Raw genomic sequence first — 19,434 nt, forward strand, 5'->3', positions numbered from 1 at the left:
AAATTCTTTCCACTTGTTTCCTCAGCTGAGGAAAGAAGGTTAATAATCCCTTCTCCACCTTCCTTAGAGCTTCATGTGAAGATCAAATGAGATGGGAAAATGCTATAGCAGACTAAAAAGCCCTGGAAAAATATATGTAAGAGACTGTAACAGTGATAAGGATCACTATGCTTAGAGTTGAGGAGGTTTAGGATTTAGGTGAAATGCCATCTCCAAGTGAATAGGGCCCAAAGGGAAGTACAGAGTGAAGATGAAGTGGAGATAACAGTGAGCTGATAAGCATTGTCTAAGCTAAAACTTTTAATTGCAAGGGACAGAAACCCAACTCAAACTGGCCTAAGAATAAGATGTTTCAGCTCACATACTAGAAATGATTGCAAAGGTAAAATAGTTTCCAGTGAGGCAGGACTCCGTGCTCAAGTGTTATGGTTGCAAATCTGTCTCTTTCCATTTCAATGGCCTGCTTTCCTCTATGCTGGCTTCATTTTCAGACAACATGTCCTCAATTAGTGACAAAGATTGTCCCCAGCAGCTACTGGTTATGCTCTACCAGTTAAGTAACTCTAGTAGAAAAGGAGAGTGACTTTTTCTCATCTTAACAAAATTCCTGAGGTTAACTCTCATTGTTTGGCCCAATCATATGCTCTTCTCTGAATCAATCACTATGACTGGCATCAATCTCAGCTGAATCACATGGATGGAACATGGGAGAATAAATGAAAACCACCCACACCCACCATAGGAAATAGGCTAAAAGGCTTGTTCTAGAAGTGATGATTGTAGAGACATAAGGCAGAGGAAGGAAGAAAATCAAGGGAGAATTTGAGGCAAAGGGAGAGTAGCACTTATTAGAGAAAGGCAAATTTAATAAGGGACTCTCCAGGTGCACTTGGGAAATGGGGAGGTGGTATAGAGAGAGCTGCTGAAACAGAGACCATCAGTCAAAAGGACATATTTAAGAATTCCCACAGTGGCCCAATGCACTCTTTGTGAAAAAGTAGTTTAGGAAGCAAAAGTAGCCACTGTTACAGATTCTCAGTTTGTTCTTTGCTTAGTAGGTGTTTTTGTCCCATCAGGGGTAGGAGAGGGAAAAGACTGTGTCCGTCTTGAAGGAGGTAGACTAATGCAGAAGGCATGGACATAGATACCCATAACACTGCCATAATTGTATAGCTCAGAAGGAAAAGCAGCAAAGAAATTATCACTAAATTTACTAGAAGTTACAGCCTATCAGAGAGATGTGAAATGTGACTGACATACACAGCATGGTAGGTCCTCTCCACCCACCCACAAAACATAAAGGCCCACCCTGTTTTGCCTTTTTTTCCACCCTCCTACATACACATTACACCTGCACACAGGCACATAACAGGAGGGAAGGATTCTCTTGGAACACTGTCAGAATCATTCTTTAGACCTCCCTGGTAGGTCACTACCCTGAAATGAAAAGCTGCCTGCCTCCCGTTTTTAAAGCCAGTGGAATGGGGCTGATTAAAGCTGACTTCATACTGAGCAAATACTTGTGAAAGGCAATTTAGTTCTGGATCCATCCTCTGGATCTTAACAATTGCCCTCACCACCACCCCTGACTGGCATACTTCCAAGCATGTTCAACAGAAGGGCCTCACCTCATGCTTAACCGAATGAAGACATTGGCCCACATCTGACCTTGGACTTAAAGGCTTGATTATGTTAAAGAGAATAGGAGCATAGAGATCACAGTTCCAAGTGAGGGCTCTGGGGGGCCAGGATAAGTCCCTGTTTTGACTTAGTCTGAATTCCAGTGATGGATGTAAAGAGGAACTCAGAAGCAATTCCTCCAGGAAAGAAAATCCAGGACTCTTGAATTCTTACCTCATAGCCAGGCCAACTATCACTCTGTCCTCTGTAGCTGTTGCCAGGAAAGGGTTTCTGATATTCTGATATTAGAGTTCTGGTATTCTCTGCTGACTCTCACATCCAAAACAGACATCTGGATTGTAAGCCCCTCTCTATTCCCCCAATGAATGTCAGTAATTATCGCACACAGTTCTGGCAGATTTATTATTTTAAAAACAAATAGCATATAAACATAGAATTATCATATGACCCAGCAGTTTCACCCTAGGTATATACCCTCCAAATTGAAAATAGGTACTCAAATCCTTGTATGCAAATGTTGATGGCAGCATTATTCACAACAGCCAAAATATGGAAACAATCTAAATGCCCATCAACATGGGGTGCCTGGGTGGCGCAGTCGGTTGAGCCTCCGACTTCAGCCAGGTCACAATCTCGGGGTCCGTGAGTTCGAGCCCCGCGTCAGGCTCTGGGCTGATGGCTCAGAGCCTGGAGCCTGTTTCCGATTCTGTGTCTCCCTCTCTCTCTGCCCCTCCCCCGTTCATGCTCTGTCTCTCTCTGTCCCAAAAATAAATAAAAATGTTGAAAAAAAAATTTTTTTTTAAATAAATGCCCATCAACAGCTGAAAGGATAAACAAATTGTGGTATATACACATAATGGAATACCATTCAGCCACAGAGGAATGAAGTATTGATACATGCTGCAGGGATAAACCTTGAAAACATTATGCTAGAGAAGTGAAATAAGCCAGACACAAAAGATCACATACTGTACGTACAATTCCATTTATACAAAATATCCACAGTAAGTAAATCCATAGACAGGAGATTGGTTGTTGCCAAGGGCTGGGAGGAGGGGGAGAATGGGTCGCAACTGCTTAACGGGTACCGGGTTTTCTTTTGGTATGATGAAAATGTTTTGGAGCTAGGTAGAGATTGTGGTTGCACAATATGGTGAATGTACTAAATGTCAATGAACTGTACATTTTAAAATGGCTAATTTTATGTTATGTGAATTTTACCACCATAAAGATATCCCATAAAAAAGGGAGGAGGGGATGCTGACTCGGGTGGCATATACATCATCCCCTTACTCTCTCCTTCATTCTTCCTGAAGGTGTAGGTGGATCAGCCATTATGTGGCCATGAAGCAACAAACATTTGCCAAGAATGGCAAAGCAGAAAGATAAAAGAAAGCTGGGTCTTTGATATCATGAAGGAAACTACGGTAACATCAATTTTATTATGAGACAAATAAAATCCCTAGTTGAAAGAATAGCACAAGCTTTGTTCTTACATATTTCTTCTTTAAAAAAAATGACTGTAACACAGACTAAGTGAACAAATCCACACGTAAGCCTCAGGTTAGATTTATCTGGTCATGTACTCTTGGTTAGATGGTTTCACCAGTTGCTGGGAAAATGCCCTTTGCTATGCAGATCAGCACTCACCATCTGTAAGCATTCCAAATGGGAAGATAATACAAAATAGCATCACAAACATTAGGTATACAAGTAACAACAGAAACTGAAAGTTAACTGTCTCTTACATAAAGGCCATAGTTTACTCCTGGCCTGAATAAACATAATTGTGTAGTCATTCAATACGTATTGATGATTACTTACTATGTGCCAGGCACTGAGTCAGAGATATGAACCAGAACACTACAGTGAGCAAGAAAGTCTCTGCCCTCATGGAGCTTACATTCTGGCAAGGAGATACAGACAACACATAAGCAATTTTGCATACACTATATATATATATATATATATATATATGTGTGTGTGTATATATATATATATATATATATATATATATATAAAATAGAATGCATAGGGAGAAACATATTGGGCTTCCAACCCTCCTGGTTTAGGACTGGCTCTTAGCTCCTCCATCTCTGGCACGGTTTTGCAGGGTCCTCAGGCCATTCAATCTCCCAGGAGTCAGCAGCACGTTCAACACCACAGCCTTGGTCTCAGTGGTCAAAAACGTCTCAGTTCCTCACCACCACTGCTAACATTATCCCCACATTTCCTCCTACTTCAGAGAAAATCAAACTGAAAAAACCCTACCTCACCCCAACCAATCCTACCCTTAAAAGGGGATAAATTAAACTAGAAGCAAAATCCATTATTGTTCCCAAGAACAAAGAGCTTACAAACAAAACAAAGCCTACCTTTCTGGTAGAGGGCCAGGGAAGAAAGCAGCATGAGCACAGTATTCAGGTCAAAAACTTGTATTTGAGGAAAAATGCAAATAATCACTAAGGACAACACATGTAACTCTAGCACCCAAAGAAAATGCCCTTGACCAGTGCTGTCCAATAGAAATACAATGCAAACTACAAATGTGAGTCTTTTTTGTCATTTTAAATCTTCTGACAGCCCATAAAAAGTAAAACAGGTGTGGGGCGACTGGATGGCTCAGTCACTTAAGCATCCGACTTCAACTCAGGCATGATCTAGCAATTCATGAGTTCAAGCCCTGCATTGGGCTCTGTGCTGACAGCTCAGAGCCTGGAGTCTGCCTCAGATTCTGTCTCCCCCTCTTTCTGCCTCTCCCCACCCCCTACCCATCTCTGTCTCTCAAAAATAAATAAACATTTTTAAAAAAGTAAAACAGGTGCAATTAGTTTAATAGTACATTTTCTCTAACCCAACATATCTACAGTATTATCTTTTCAACACATTACCAACGTAAACATTATTAATAAGGTATTTTACATTCTTTATTTCCATACTGAGTCTTCAAAATTTGTATATATTTTATATTTATAGCACATCTCAATTTGGACTACATACATTTCAAGTACTCAGTAGCCACATGTGGCTAGGGACCACCTTATCAGACAGTGCAGCTCTAGAAAAAATACTCATTAAATTACCTTTTCCATGTACATTAAAGCTAATGTTCCCCAGAATTGAAGCTTCTAGACGTCTCAATGGCTGTGACCAAGAAGCTATATTCCAGCACCCTTCACTGTTAGTCCTGGAGACACAGCCCTAGGTACAATGAACCACAAGTGAACATAGTTAACTGATTAAGAGAATACACACACACACACACACACACACACACACACACATACACACACAATGCAATGCAAGCAGGAACAAAATGATCAGCCTTGGTGGGGAAAATGCTATGTTCGCTTTGTGCCAAGTCATCTGTCCATCCATCCATTCAACACTTACTGGGCCTACAATGTGCCAGAATTCTACATGCTAGTATCCTGCCTTCAGGGAGTTTATAGTCTTTTAGGGGAGAAGTTGAGAGGCATAATTAAATAAAAAATAAACAAGTTCATTTAAAATAGCAGTTTTGCTATGAAGAAAATAAAACAGGAAAATACCATAAGTGGAAGAGAGGACTACTTTAGCTAATAGGGCAGAGGCTTCTCTGAGAAGGTAGCATTGAAGCTGAAAGTAAAGTAACAGGGACAAGAGTGGAGAAGAATGTTTCATATAGAGAAAACAGGGCAAAGAAGGTAGAAAGAAGTTTGGCATGTTTGCAAAACAGAGAGAATGTCAATGTGGTTAGAGAATAGTTAACAAGAAGAGTAGGAGATGTGGTCATAAACATAGCCAGGGGCCAGACGACCTAAGGCCTAAAGAAAAGGGTAAGGAGTTTGGATGTTATTCTAGGAAAAAATCTGTAAGGCAATCTAAGGTGGGGAAGGATCATCTGACTTACATTTTAAAAAGTCTGTGCGTGGGGAATGGTCAAATCCCTGCATGTTTTGGGGGGTGGTTTAAGAGTGGAAGTGGGGAGACTAGTTGGCAGGCTGCTGCCCCAGACAAGGCAAGAGTTGACGTGGCATGGAGTAGGCTGGTAGGGGTAGAAGTAGTGAGAAATCAGATTTAGAAGATACTTCCAATTTATCACCAATTCCAGTCAGCTCTACCTTCAAAATTAGATTATATAAATTAGGTTATATTTTGAATCTATAGGACGTGCTGATGAGTTACATGTGAGATGAAAAAAAGAAAGGATGGCTAACAAAGAGGATATAGTTAAGCATACAGTTGAAGTGGTAGTGCCAGTTATGGAGATGGGGAGACGAAACAGGAGCAAAGCCTGCCCCTCCTGGATTTCCAATCTTGGTAAACAGAACCACCACCCAATCAGAAACCTGAGTTTCATCCAAGTTTCTACTGCCTTATCCAATCACCAAATCTGTCCCCTCCTTTCCATCCCCACTGACTTGGACAGTTTGCTAGACCAAATTACTCACCAAAACTATTAAAATTGCCTTAATAATCTCCAGTTTTAAACTCCAACCTAATGTCAAACCTACAAATTGTTCCCCTGCTTACAATTCTCCCACAATCTTTCTGAAGAGTAATTTGGCATTACCTATCAAAGTTTAAAATGAACATGCCCTTTGGTTGGCTCTCCTTTAGGATTCCATCCTACAGAAATACTTGAAAAATGAAAAGAATGAGGTTACTTTAATAGTGAAAAACTAGATACTACCTAAACGCCATTCAGTAAGGAAACTGTTACATAAACCATCATACAACTGTATTATAAAATTCTATCTAGTCTTTATTTTTAAAAATGAAGCAGATCTAAATATATTGACATGAAAAGATATCCAAGATACTTCAAAAGCAACTGGCAACATGTGTGTGGTTGCATTTACTTAAAAAGCATTACAGTGAATCAGGGGGTATCGTGTGCATGTTGTTTCTAAAGGCCTAGAAAAGGTCTGGGATACACACATTAAACTATCGATAATGGTTATCTCAGGGTAGTGAGATGGGGATGGGCTTGGGGGGGGGTTCTTTTTAAAAGACTATATATTTATTATTGGATGAGTTTTTAAATAATTAATATATTTATATAACAACAACAAAACCGTACAACCATCCTGTGTGCCTTAACATGATTCAAGGCACTTTAGGACCTGGCACCAGCCTTCTTTTCAGACTAGTTTCTCAGACTTATTTACATTAGGTGGGCGATAATGTACTTTTGTGTGGTGGGAAATGTGGGTTGATTGTTGAAACTGGGTCGTGTACTAGGCCTATCTGCTTTGCAAATGGAAGAAGAAAGGCATCCTCTAGTACTCAGAAGGATGTGAAGCTCTTTCTTAACAGAAGTTAAGAGACTCGTTTCTTTCCTTCAGGGCACACCATAATTACTTCATTCCTTTAGCTCTTCAAAGGAAGAAATAAAATTTCGTGACTCTTCTCAATCCATTTGGTTTTACATGTCTTAGGAGTACCTGTACTTATCTTGTTCAGTTTGCTGCTTTTATAATATTAAAAGCCAACAGAATAGACAGTATATTTACCATAATACCAATTCCTTTCTGAAAAATCTTCATTTCCCCAAGAAATTTTTAGGTATTTAAAGAAAAACAAAGTGATAGTAGCCCAGCTAGAGATCTACTAGAGATAACACACGTGAAATAGCTTTGGTGGAAACAAAATGCTAAATAAATAGAAGGTGGAATAGGGCCAATTTCTAAATTCTAAAGATTTTCATATTTTGTTTTTTGATTTCCACTTCTTAATTACTTATTTTAAGCTCAGGAATAAAGAGAACAAAAAGGTACATATTTAAGTCTTTCTCTTGTCCTGGCTGGGAATCTAGCCATAGAACCAACTGGTACAAGACAGAATGAACTGCTCTTCCCAATCTTGTTCCATTCAGTGTCCAATTCTCTCAAAACAACACCAAAAATTGTTATGAAATATTCAATTATTTCCTCCTCAGTCATTCAGATGATTAGAAGTGAAGTACCAAAGAAAAACCTAGTTACTAATGTTTAGGATGAAGTTGGCTACATTTTAAATACTAAACCTGCCAACTACACCAGTCCCTCATTTGATATATCCTTCACCTGGTTTGAATTGCTGTTGTTCATCAGAAGGCTTTTTGGTTTTTGTTATTAGGCCTCATTTAAAAATCTACTACCTACCACTTACCTCCATAAGATATCAGAGCAGAAAGGAATCACTGTGATCCTAGCATAATCCTCTCATTATTGACAGCTGAGAAACTGGCCCAGAAAGACTGCCTCAGGTAACAATGTGACTGTGTGTCTGTTTAATTGGAGCTGGGACTAGAACCTACTCTTCTGAGTTCCAGGCAAGCCAAATTGGATTGATTTATTATTTAAAAAAATTTTTTTCGTTTATTTTTCTATTTTGAGAGAGACAGAGACAGCACAAGTGGGGGAGGGGCAGAGAGAGGGGAGATAGAGAATCCCAAGCAGGCTCCACACTCTCAGCACAGAGCCCAATAAGGGGCTCAAACTCACCAAATCATGAGATCATGACCTGAGCCAAAATCGAGAGTTGGCTGCTTACCTTACTGAGCCTCCCAGGCACCCCTGGAAAAAATTTTTAGGTAATTTAAACTTAATACTCCTTAAGTATTAGCAATATTCCATAAGTACTATTTGAGGAAAGCAGGCAGGTAAATAAGAAAAAGGCTTCAGGGGCGCCTGGGTGGCTCAGTCAGTTGAGTGTCCAACTTCAGCTCAGGTCATGACCTCGTGGTCCCTGAGTTCAAACCCCACATCGGGCTCTGTGCTGATGCTCAGAGTCTGGAGCCTGCTTCAGATTCTGTGTCTCCCTCTCTCTCTGCCCTTCCCCTGCTCATGCTCTGTCTGAAAGAAAGAAAGAAAGAAAGAAAGAAAGAAAGAAAGAAAGAAAGAGGAAGGAAGAAAGAGAAAGAAAGAAAGAGGCTTCAACTTCAAGGGCAGACAGAATTAAAGCAGTTTTCTACCAGATATAAGGTAATGGATCATCTGAAGGACAAGATTGTTATTCATCATTGTTATTCATTTGACTTTTGGCAAAGTATAATTAATAATATTTTTTTAGTGTAGTGGAAAAAGAAAACTGTTCCTTTTAGAGCCAATTAACCTCTTATGCTGACACTTAGCAATGGGAAGATGGCCCATTGGTTAGGGAACCATCTTGGATAGGCCACTTTGGATATAAGCACTTTCAAGGCACTACTTGAAATAGGAATAAAAAAGTAAGTTATTTTCTCTAATACATTTATAACTTTCCAAGACCTTTGGAAAAAAAGGTGTGATGAAGAGAGGGAAACAGGAAGCTGAAATTTCAGCAAGATTTGAAGGCAGGACTTGGGATGAGACAGGTAAGGATGGCAGAAACTCTTTAAGGACAAGGATATATATGATCTACTCTTATATTTGACACTGCAGTGCTGAGATAAAATACCCTCTCATTGCCCATCTCCTTCCCACTACTGTAAAAACTTGAGTGAGTATCTGCTACATGGACTTGTGTTGCTGGCACTGTGGGAGTTGGTATAGGTGGTGTGGAGGAGATGTGGAGAAGCCAGGAAAGCAGGGAGGCAGAGCAGGAGAATATAAACCACACTAGCCCCCTCCACAACTCTCCCCACCAGAAAAAGAGAAACGATATTGTAAGAAGTATCCCATAATATTACAATAAAAGTGTTCTTTATTTAAATCTTAATGGACAGTGAAAGGTTGGGACACCTGGGCAGCTGATACTAGAGTTATAATAACTCACTCAGAGACGATGAGTTCCTGGCCAATCCTTATTACAGGCTGTTGAGTGTAACAATTCCAGCCATCCTTAGGTCAACAGACACTGACTACATCTATCAACCAACTTTGCTGGTGAGCCTGCCCTTACTACAGCTTCAGAGGCTGATAATTGGCAGGACTCCCATGTTTGGTCATGCTGTCACTGACTGGCTTTTCTCACCAGATTATTGTGCAATTCAACACACATAAATCTGTCCAATGAAATAATATCAAACTCTATCGAATCCCTGTGTATATTATAGAAATAGGGGGTAATGTCCAAAATGTTACACATTAAATTATATTTTCCTATTAATTTTGGGCATAAAATCAGAGATATTTCTCTAAGGAAATGATAAACCCAGGATTTTAAAAAGTAAGTCACACCTAAAAATCCTAGTCTAACATAAAGTTTGCTTTTGTCACTCTATTTCTTTAATTCTACTGCATATTTTCTACAAGAGCTTCTTTAAATGTCCACTTGATTCTTTTTACAAAATGGGAATATCTTTTCCACTATAACCCATTAAGACCACAGTAACTGTCATCACTTATTATATGTATCTTTGAATACAAATATCTACCTCATAGGTTTGTTATAAAGGATTAAATGAGTTAACAGATGTAAAGCACATAGTAAGTATTATATGTTAGATACTTTCTTCTTTACACATACACATGTAGAAAACCAGAATCCTTCTATACTTAACACATAATGAATATCTTTGCCTATCAATACATTCTCTTTAATGGCTACAGAACTTCATGAAAAAATGATTTAATTCCTGATCGATGCATATTTAATATATTTATGTATCTATATTTTATTTCAAACACTGCTGCACTAGATACTTATTCATACTTGTGTCTTCACTTGTGACATTGTGTAACACAAATTACACACATGCATGCACACACACACACACACACAGAAAGAACTAGGCCTTGAGTTATGCTTAAAGATACAGCATAGATACAGCAGAGGAGGAAATAAAGTCTGAAGACTGAGAAAGAATAGCCAATGAACTAAGGAGATCCAAGACAGCATAATGGCTAGGATGTGAAAATGTTTCAAGGAGAAAAGATGGATTACTGAGAAATAAAGGGCTGTTACACTGGACAAAGCCATTTCAGTGTAGTATAGGACAAAACACAGACTGTAAGAAGGAGAGGAAAGAAATATGCAACTAGTCTATGATTCTTTAAGAGGCTGGTAGATAACAGGAAAGAAAAACTAGAACAGTAGCTCTCAAAAGTAGAACATGCAAGTTAGATTCAAGAAAAAATAGCAAGAAACAATCATTCATTGAAATAAAGAGCTGACAGTTCACTTACAACTATGTTTTAAAACATCTGATTAGGGGCACCTGGCTGGCTCAGTCGGAAGAGTGTGTGACTCTTGATCTTGGGGTCTGCGAGTTCAAGGCCTATGTTGGGTATAGAAATTACTTAAATAAAAACAAGTAAGTAAGTAAATAAATAAATAAATAACCTGATTAATATTTTACTTAAATGAACTTATTCCTAGAACTATGAAAGTTTAAAAACAATGTTTAAAAGGATAAGAATAGGGGCGCCTGGGTGGCGCAGTCGGTTAAGCGTCCGACTTCAGCCAGGTCATGATCTCGCGGTCCGTGAGTTCCAGCCCCGCGTCGGGCTCTGGGCTGATGGCTCAGAGCCTGGAGCCTGTTTCCGATTCTGTGACTCCCTCTCTCTCTGCCCCTCCCCCGTTCATGCTCTGTCTCTCTCTGTCCCAAAAATAAATAAACGTTGAAAAAAAAAAAAAAAAAAGGATAAGAATAGGACCATATATACAAGATACATACATAAAAGCCATTCTTAAGGCAGCTTATTGCCAGAAAAAACTTAGACCACATACAACTGTATCTGTTATTTGAAAGAGAACTATTAAGAGAAAAAAGTCTGAAACACTGTTTTAATGGGAAGAGTATTCATTTTAATTATGCTCCAAGATGTTACAGAGCTAGAAATTAACAAATTTTGGTCGGTATAAAATAGATTTATTGTCAATATTCAATCATTAATACAACCCAAGTAAATGAAACATCACTTCATACAAGGCTCAGATACTCTAAAATCTATCTTCACACGTGTACTATAATATGATAAATACTTAAAAATTATAATGCAAGGAAAAATATTACAAAAAAAATACAATTGCTATAGACCCTTGCATGAATATTCTTTATTTTTAAAGTTCTGCCTTAGGGAATAATACCATGCTATACATCAGAACCAAAAGTAAGCTACATTCCTTGAGGTTACAATGTTCAACGATGCACTAGATGTATTCTAAAACACCATGTCGGACAAGAATCAAAAGAGAGACAAAGAAGGCCTTCAATGATGTTAAGAAAGGAAAAAAAAGAGAGTAGTAATAATTTTTATATGCTGATTTCTGCTGGAATGGCCTCATTCAACAATTTATACCACTGTAGAAGATAGGAAAAAGAAGGGAACCAGTCTCAGCTTTCCATAAAGGATGTCCAAATCAGCACAAATTCAGGCAATTCTAAAAGGCACTGTTCCCAATGCTCTCCACTCTTCAACCCTGGGAACTCGTCCTATATCCATGTTTTTTTTCCTAATTTCACAAGGGCTTACCAAGTATACATTCTGTTTTCTATCATCCAACAGCCAAACCAAAAGGCATGAAGCAAAACAACACACTATCAGTCAAGTCAGCTCGAAAGACACAAATTTTCATCGGAGTCTTATATATTGACTCCAATCCTCAACTGTGTGGCAATAAGAAGTTTTAAGATTTTTTTTTCTGTCACTCATCATTGATTCGCCTCTTGCCAAACTTCTTGGCAGCAATACCAGGAACTGTTGGGAATCCTTGGTGAGAACAAAACGGAGGTGATCAGTGAATTCGTATAACCTATCATAGTGGGCTTCTACAGGCAGACAGGAAGACTGCCTGCATTCATTTCAGAAGGGGAGAAAAAATGGGGCAAAGATTAGGTAAATTTGAAATACAGCAAGGTATTAATACTGTAGTAATAACAGGGAAGGAAATGCTTATAGCCAACCTACCTTTGGGGAAGCTTCTGGCATAAAAATCAAACTTTCTCTCCCATTATTCTTGAGCTCTTTACTTCAAGAAAGGCAGAACACCACTTAAACACTTTTCTTCAAAGGTAGGGAATTTCTTTTTGAAATTAGCATTGGAGAAAGGAAGAAAAGACAGGGAAAGCTCACTCAAAGAGGTCCTCAAACATGCGCTGTCCCATTGCTATGTATGCTTCCTTCTCCTCTGGTGTCATCTGGGCCACTAGCTCTGGCCGCTGGCTCACTTCACTGTAGGAGAATGGTCGGCCAGCCACCATAACAACGGGGTCATCTGCTACTTCCTCAAACTCATCGTCCTCCTCGTCATCCTCGTCCCGATGATGTACTGCCACAGCTGCTGGTCGAGGTGGGGAGTCATCGTCTGACTCACTGGTCTCACTCTCCGAGTCACTGCCATTGGCAGCAGTGACAGGAGCAGCCGCCCCCACTGAGCCTGCTGCGGCAGAGGGGGTCTTCTTCTCATGAATGAGCAATGCTCGCATGACCTCCTCATTATCATCTGGCCCTGCACGGCCCTCCTCACGCTCCTGAAACGCATCTATATCTATGCCACCTGGAAGGAAAAACCCAGAAAATCAATATCCTTAAATATACAAGGCATTCCTTTATAACTAATAAAATATGTAATATTTTAATATTTAAATACATTATTATAAAGTAACACAGACTTCACTGGTTCCAGTTTTTGAACAACTGTCCATAAGAGATTCAAAGTGTTTCTCACAAACTGGAATTTAAGTAGCATGGTTTAAGTGCATGGGTTCTAAGAGTAACACAGTCTGGATTCGAATCCTCATTCTTTTACATGCAAGCTACACTGCTTTGGGCAAGTTTTTAGTCTCTGAACTTTGGTACCTTTTCCTGTAAAATGGAGTGATAAAAACATCTATCTTACAGGGCTTTGGATAAGAACAAATGTAATTATGTCTATGAAGGAACAAGCACAGTAGCTGGCAAAATAGGAAATCACAAATGTGGCTTCTCATCTTGCTTAGAAAGTAAAAGCCAAAAGCTTTACAATGGTCTTTAAAGTCCTATGTTATCTGGTACCCCTCCTGCTCACTTACTTACCTTTTCTCTTTCCCTTTGCTCATTCTACTCCTGCCATAGTAGCCCCCAAGCTATTTCCTGCACATACCACACTCACTCCTACCTTAGGGCCTTTGTACTGCCTGTTTCCTCTACCTGGGAAATTTTTCCTCTATGTATCTACATAGCTGAATCTTTCATATCTTTTATGTTTTCATTCAAATGTTGCCTTCTTTTAATTCACCCCATCCTATACTCCCAATGCTTTCTTCTTTTCCCCATAGCACTTATTTTCCAACATAATAATTTATGTCTATTGTCTTTGTCACCTCCTTTCCCAGGATGTAGGTTCTCCACAAGCAGATATTTACTTTTTTTACTCAATGATATATTCCATGCACCCAGAATAGGGCCTATCACTTCTTAGGCACTGAATTAATATTTGATGAATTGGTGAATAAATGCAGCTTTATTTTTCTGAAACAAACTAAGGGTACTTTGAACTCTTTATAAAAAGGAATCTAGTCTTAGGAACAAAGCTTCTCTCACCACATACCTATCACTTTGTGTACACACTATGAAAAATTACACATAAAAAAATTAAAGAAAAACATTTGTATTCTGTATTCTGAATACCAAATATACTACCATTTAAAAAATATAAAAGAATTAGGGACACCTAGGTGGCTCAGTTGGTTGGGTGTCCAACTCTTGATTTTGGCTAAGGTTGTGATCTCATGGTTCATGGGATTGAGCCCCACATTGCAGAGCCCACTTGGGAATTTATCTCTCTCTCTGCCCCTTCCCCTGTTTGTGGGTGCACTCTCTCTCTCAAAACAAATAAATAAACATTAAAAAAATTGGCGCGCCTGGTGGCTCAATTGGTTAAGCGTCCGATTTCAGCTCTGGTCGTGATCTCACGGTTCACGGGTTCGAGCCCCACATCGGGCTCTGTGCTAACAGCTCAGAGACTAGAGCCTGCTTCAGATTCTGTGTCTCCCTCTCTCTGCCCTTCCCCTGCTCACACTCTGTCTCTCTCTCTCTCAAAAATAAAATAAACATTAAAAAAGTTTTTTTAAATAATAAAACATAAAAGGATTAAAAATATTCTTTGGAACCTAACTCTCTGATTCAAATCTTGACTCTAACAGTTATTAGCTGTATGATTTTGGCCAAGTTACTTCATCTCTCTCTGCTTCAATTTTCTCAAGTATAGAGAGGGAAAAAATAATAGTATATCGTCACTGGATAATTTTTGGGATTAAGTGAATATCTTAATATCTGTGAAGCCATTAGAATAAACTTGGCACTTGGATTAGTGTTATCTATCATCATCATCAACAACAAAAAGCCCAGAAATGGGGCACCTGGGTGGCTCAGTCAGTTAAGTGTCTGACTTGGCCTCAGGTCATGATCTCATATTCACGAGTTTGAGCCCCTCATTGGGCTCCACACAGACAATGTGGAGCCTGCTTGGGATTCTCTGTCTCCCTTTCTGCCCCTCCCCCAACTGTGTATACACGTATGCTCTCTCTCTGTCAAAACAAATAAATAAACTTAAAAAAAAAAAAAAGCCCAGAAATGACCAACTCCGGCCATGAATGAAGTGAAAGCATCTTCTCATTAACACACTAGGATGGATTAGTGTAACCCTGGACAATTTAGAAAGTGTAGAACTCCTGAGAGAAGAGAATAGGCAACTATGAGACAGAAAGGGAAACAGGAACTGAGAAGTTAAAAGTTCAAGTTAGAGAAAGTTCAAGAAAAGTTCAAGACGTTCCAAGTTAGAGAAAATAGGCTTCTGGTATCATGGATGTAAAAATGAGAATTAAAGTCAAACTTCACTACTTTAAAACACTGCCGAAGGCTGAGGCCCCCCCCACCCGCAGAGTCCTTACTGCCAATGCAGTATTTCGATAGGAAAAAAAAGACAAGGAATTGTCTCTAAAGCAATCATTGCTTTGATAAGAATTTTCTAATAAGCTTAATATCATTACCAACATAGGATTTTGATTAATGTTTAAAGTAAATATAAAATTAGGGGCAAAGCAATTTAGTTTCATAAACTAAATAGTCACATCTAAAAGATTTATGACAAGGGTCTTGAGAGGTTTGGGGGAAAAAAGGAACCATTCTGTTACAGATGAAGACAGAAAGAAAATAAGGATAAATGAGCAAATTTCTGGATGGTAAAGTAGAAACACTAGGTCCAAGCACAGTCTTATTTAATAGAGTTATAAATTACAAAGAAGATGTATATAACAGGAAATTGTCAAGTTCACTGATGATGCTAAGCAATTCTGGATGCTTAAAGGCCAAACTAATGGCAAAAAAAACACACATAAGAGGAGCTGAAAGTTGTATAAATGGCAGAAAACTGGCAGATTTCTTTCTATACTGGCAAGTGTAAAAAATCTGCCCACAAAAAAATAATCTAAAAGATACTGAAAGACCTGGTCCAAGCTATCTGATACAGGGCAAGGGAGGGTCTTTAAAAATCCCTGCACATGTTTCTGAAGTTGTTGGTCTTAATATGCTTCTAGACACAGAGCAACAAGCATCAGGTAAAAATCAGGATACTGGAAGTAAAACTCAAATCATTAATGATGAATCTATGCATGGACAACATATTTTGTTCTGGCCGCTGGATATTAAGTATATTATGGTTGGAAAAGGCCCAGAAAAAGACAATTAAAATAAAACAAAAAATGTAGATGAAGGTGGAATGGGGGAAGAGGACTATTTATAAGGAAAGCAGCTTTCAGTATACTAATGGGCACCTGACAGAATCTATAAAATTCTGAAAGATATTAAAATGACTTGAAGTCCGAGGAAAATTAAGTGTTGGACAAGGGGCACCTGGGTGGCTCAGTCAGTTAAGTATCCGACTTCAGCTCTGGTCATGAGCTCACAGTTCATGAGTTTAAGTCCCCCATAGGGCTCTGTGTTGACAGCTAAGAGTCTGAAGCCTGCTTCAGATTCTGTGTCTCCCTCTCTCTCTGCCCATCCCCTGCTCACACTTGGTCTGTCTCTCTCTCTAAGATAAAATAAACACTTTAAAAAAGTGTTGGACAAAGAAGACTCACTTCACACTCACTAGACAGAGCCTATTCTGTCATAAAACTTAAAGAAGACAAATTTAGACATCTTAGTATCCTATTTTATATAGGAAAAAATATTGACAAGTCTGAATTGGGTAAACTATGACTTTTTAAAGGCCTTTATGATTCAAATTCTATCATTCTAGGAACTGAACACATCGAATGTTAAGCTTGTGAGACTTATTTTATTCAATTTTGTTTCTAAGTTCAAAGAAAAGGTTTGGTAGCTTTAAGAACAGGCAGGAGGCCAAGTTGGAGAAAACGAGACTCCTCAGTAGTTCACAGCCTCACTCCTATATAATCTAAAACAATTTGAATCAAAATAACTAAACACCAGAGCCAAGCTAATCAGCAGGAAGGAGCTAGAGAGTGCCCTATGGTTCCCAAGGAAAACTTTTTTTCCAACTAGAATTCAAACACCAAAGAGATCACAGTAGAGGTATTACCTGATTTTACCATCACCACCCAACTCCACATTACTTTTTTAATTATTTGCATACACAGTATGCTATAATTAGTAAAGAAATGCAAATCATAAAGGGAAAAGAGGTTAGAGAAATACCAAAACACAAGAGGTTTTCAGTTACTGATAATTCTTTACCATTACAGAACAATACTCAGATGATATGTTAGAAATGATGCATAACCTGGGAATAGAATCACATAGATTCTAATGCTGATGAAACATAACCAGAGGTACAGACTCCTTTTCATCTCTGCTTCCCAGTTTCTGAGTAATCTTTGTCCAGTCTGAGTCTTGTATTTTCTATATACTCCCAAACATCACCACCCAAAGTCTTTGAATCCTTAAAGTTTTAAAAAGTAAAATGCCGTAATTTTCAAACTGCTGGTTATTATGTAATTTTCAACCCTTTACGGATCACTGAGATTTCTAAAATCTAATATGGAGTTCTTTCAATCTTCTTGGATGGTAAGAATCCATAATCCTTTACTCAGGTAGTTTCTTTTTATATATTTCAGGTAGCACAAACTTTTATATATTTCAGGTAGCACAAACTCCTTAGTGTTCATGAGGAGACAACATATAAGAGTCTGGACTAGTGTATAGTTTTGGCTCCCAATTCAGAGAAATAAAAATGCAGAAGTTAGGGCAACAAGAGAATAAAGAAGAGGTGAATTTGTCCACTTTGAACATAATAGCACTTTTCCACAAAATTAAGACAATGAAATGGTAATTTCTTAAATCTGAAAATGGAGATTTAAAAAGGGTCTACTTATCATTTCAACTAAGTTGAAGGGTAATACAAATATATATTTGTTGGTTTTAATGCTTATTGCTGAATTTCTTACTTCCTGCTATAATGTACGTTTTATAAAACAAACATAACGAATTACCAATAAAACTAAGAACTGCCCACTAAGTCAAGTTCATTTTCTACTGAACCCAAGATATTCATTTTACTGACTTCTACTCTTACCTTCCTTCATCTCTTCAGAATTATATGCTCCTTGGACAGTGCTCTCTCTCAACCAAATGGGTCTCTCTTTGGCAGATTTCCCCTCTAGTGAGGCTCGATGATCTTCTTGGTCATCCATGTTAATGACAACATTCTGAGTGTATAGGTCCTCATAGGAGGGACCTTTGGTGGCCCATGCTTCCCGGTGGTGCCCACCTGCCAGGCCAGCAGCTCCAGCAGTGGTTGCTGCACGGTCCTTGCTATAAAAAAGATTAGAAGAGGGCAGAAAGAAGAAAAAGTAAAGTTTTGGTGTTGGAAAACAAGTGCAGTTGCGGGGGGAGGTGGGGTGGTTACTGAAGAATTACAAATAAATGCTATCTAGCAATCATGCACCCATGCTTAAACAATTCTGAGAAAACTCTTATAACTCAGTGTATCATATTTGTATTTAACTTCCTCAAACACTAGATCATCTGATATATATACAAATTAATAAGGTTTCATAATTTAAGATATCTCAGTAAATCTACTTAAGGAGAAGAGACAATAATAAAGGTGACATAATCCACTTAAAGACACTAGTCTGGCAAAAATCCCTGTTATACCTTTCATGAGTACTTTGTTTAAAAACAAACAAAAAAAAAAACCCAAACAAACAAAACATGTTACATTTTTAAAACACTCTCTCACCTGAACCAAGAATGATTCAAAGTGGTTCTGTGTGTTTTTCCTCTTTGTGTGCCGAGAAGCTAGCAAAGTATTCTACAAAACCAGCCTCAACTTAGAATTAATGTTCCCCTCTTGCTATTCACCAAATAAGGCATATCATTATGCACAATTAACTTCTTTTCTACTGAGTTGTATCTTTCCATTTTTGTACCTATGCTGACTCTTGTATCCATCCCCAACCATTATTTCTACCCTGCAGTAACCATGATCTATTTCTCAGTCTATTTTGTTTTGCTTTTTACCTCTGCCACCCATGATCTTCTTAGCCTGTTCCAGGCCTGATCATTCCTTATCTTTCTCTAGTCACTTATGTTATCTCCTATTAGTTTTCAGTCTTTCTGCTATTCCCTGTTTTATCTGCTTGTTTCACTTTCAGTCCATTCCACATGCTTTTGAATGTACTTGATTGTGTGTCTAGGCTTATGCCTGGTCTTTCTCTGCCTGCTACTGATACTTTTTTTGCATCAGCTTCTATGCATAGATCTCCCTCCATCTCTGTTTAGAAAGCTATGTTTTATCCCTATGAACTATCTTCATGTTTCATGAACTACCTGCTTATTCAGTGCCTGCTCTGTATCTTTTCTGACACCTTTTGCTGTATTCCCTCAAGTATCTATTGACTGATTCTTGTAGCCCATTTTTCCTTTACTTCTCTTCCATTTTCCTCTGAATCTCTTCCAT

The 19,434-nt window shown here is 38.5% G+C and overlaps 1 protein-coding gene across 7 annotated transcripts in view; it reads right to left on the bottom strand.

Annotated features, from left to right (window-relative positions):
* Positions 1-4,653: 4,653 nt before the first annotated feature.
* The window catches only part of GTF2E1 (general transcription factor IIE subunit 1), a 43,545-nt gene continuing 28,764 nt past the window's right edge, over positions 4,654-19,434 (bottom strand). For 4 of the 7 annotated variants that reach the window (XM_047875970.1, XM_047875972.1, XM_047875971.1 and 1 more), the window contains 2 exons: positions 18,046-18,284; positions 11,321-13,029 (listed from right to left, as the gene is read on the bottom strand). In XM_047875970.1, coding sequence (XP_047731926.1) covers positions 12,602-13,029; positions 18,046-18,284 — 667 coding nt within the window. In that variant the 3' untranslated portion in view covers positions 11,321-12,601. Of the gene's footprint in view, positions 4,843-10,715; positions 10,808-11,320; positions 13,030-18,045; positions 18,285-19,434 lie in introns of those variants that run through there. The other 3 variants (XR_007155787.1, XR_007155788.1, XR_007155786.1) reach the window with 3 other exon arrangements.

Source organism: Prionailurus viverrinus, chromosome C2 (genome assembly GCF_022837055.1).
Source record: "Prionailurus viverrinus isolate Anna chromosome C2, UM_Priviv_1.0, whole genome shotgun sequence".
NCBI lineage: Eukaryota > Metazoa > Chordata > Mammalia > Carnivora > Felidae > Prionailurus > Prionailurus viverrinus.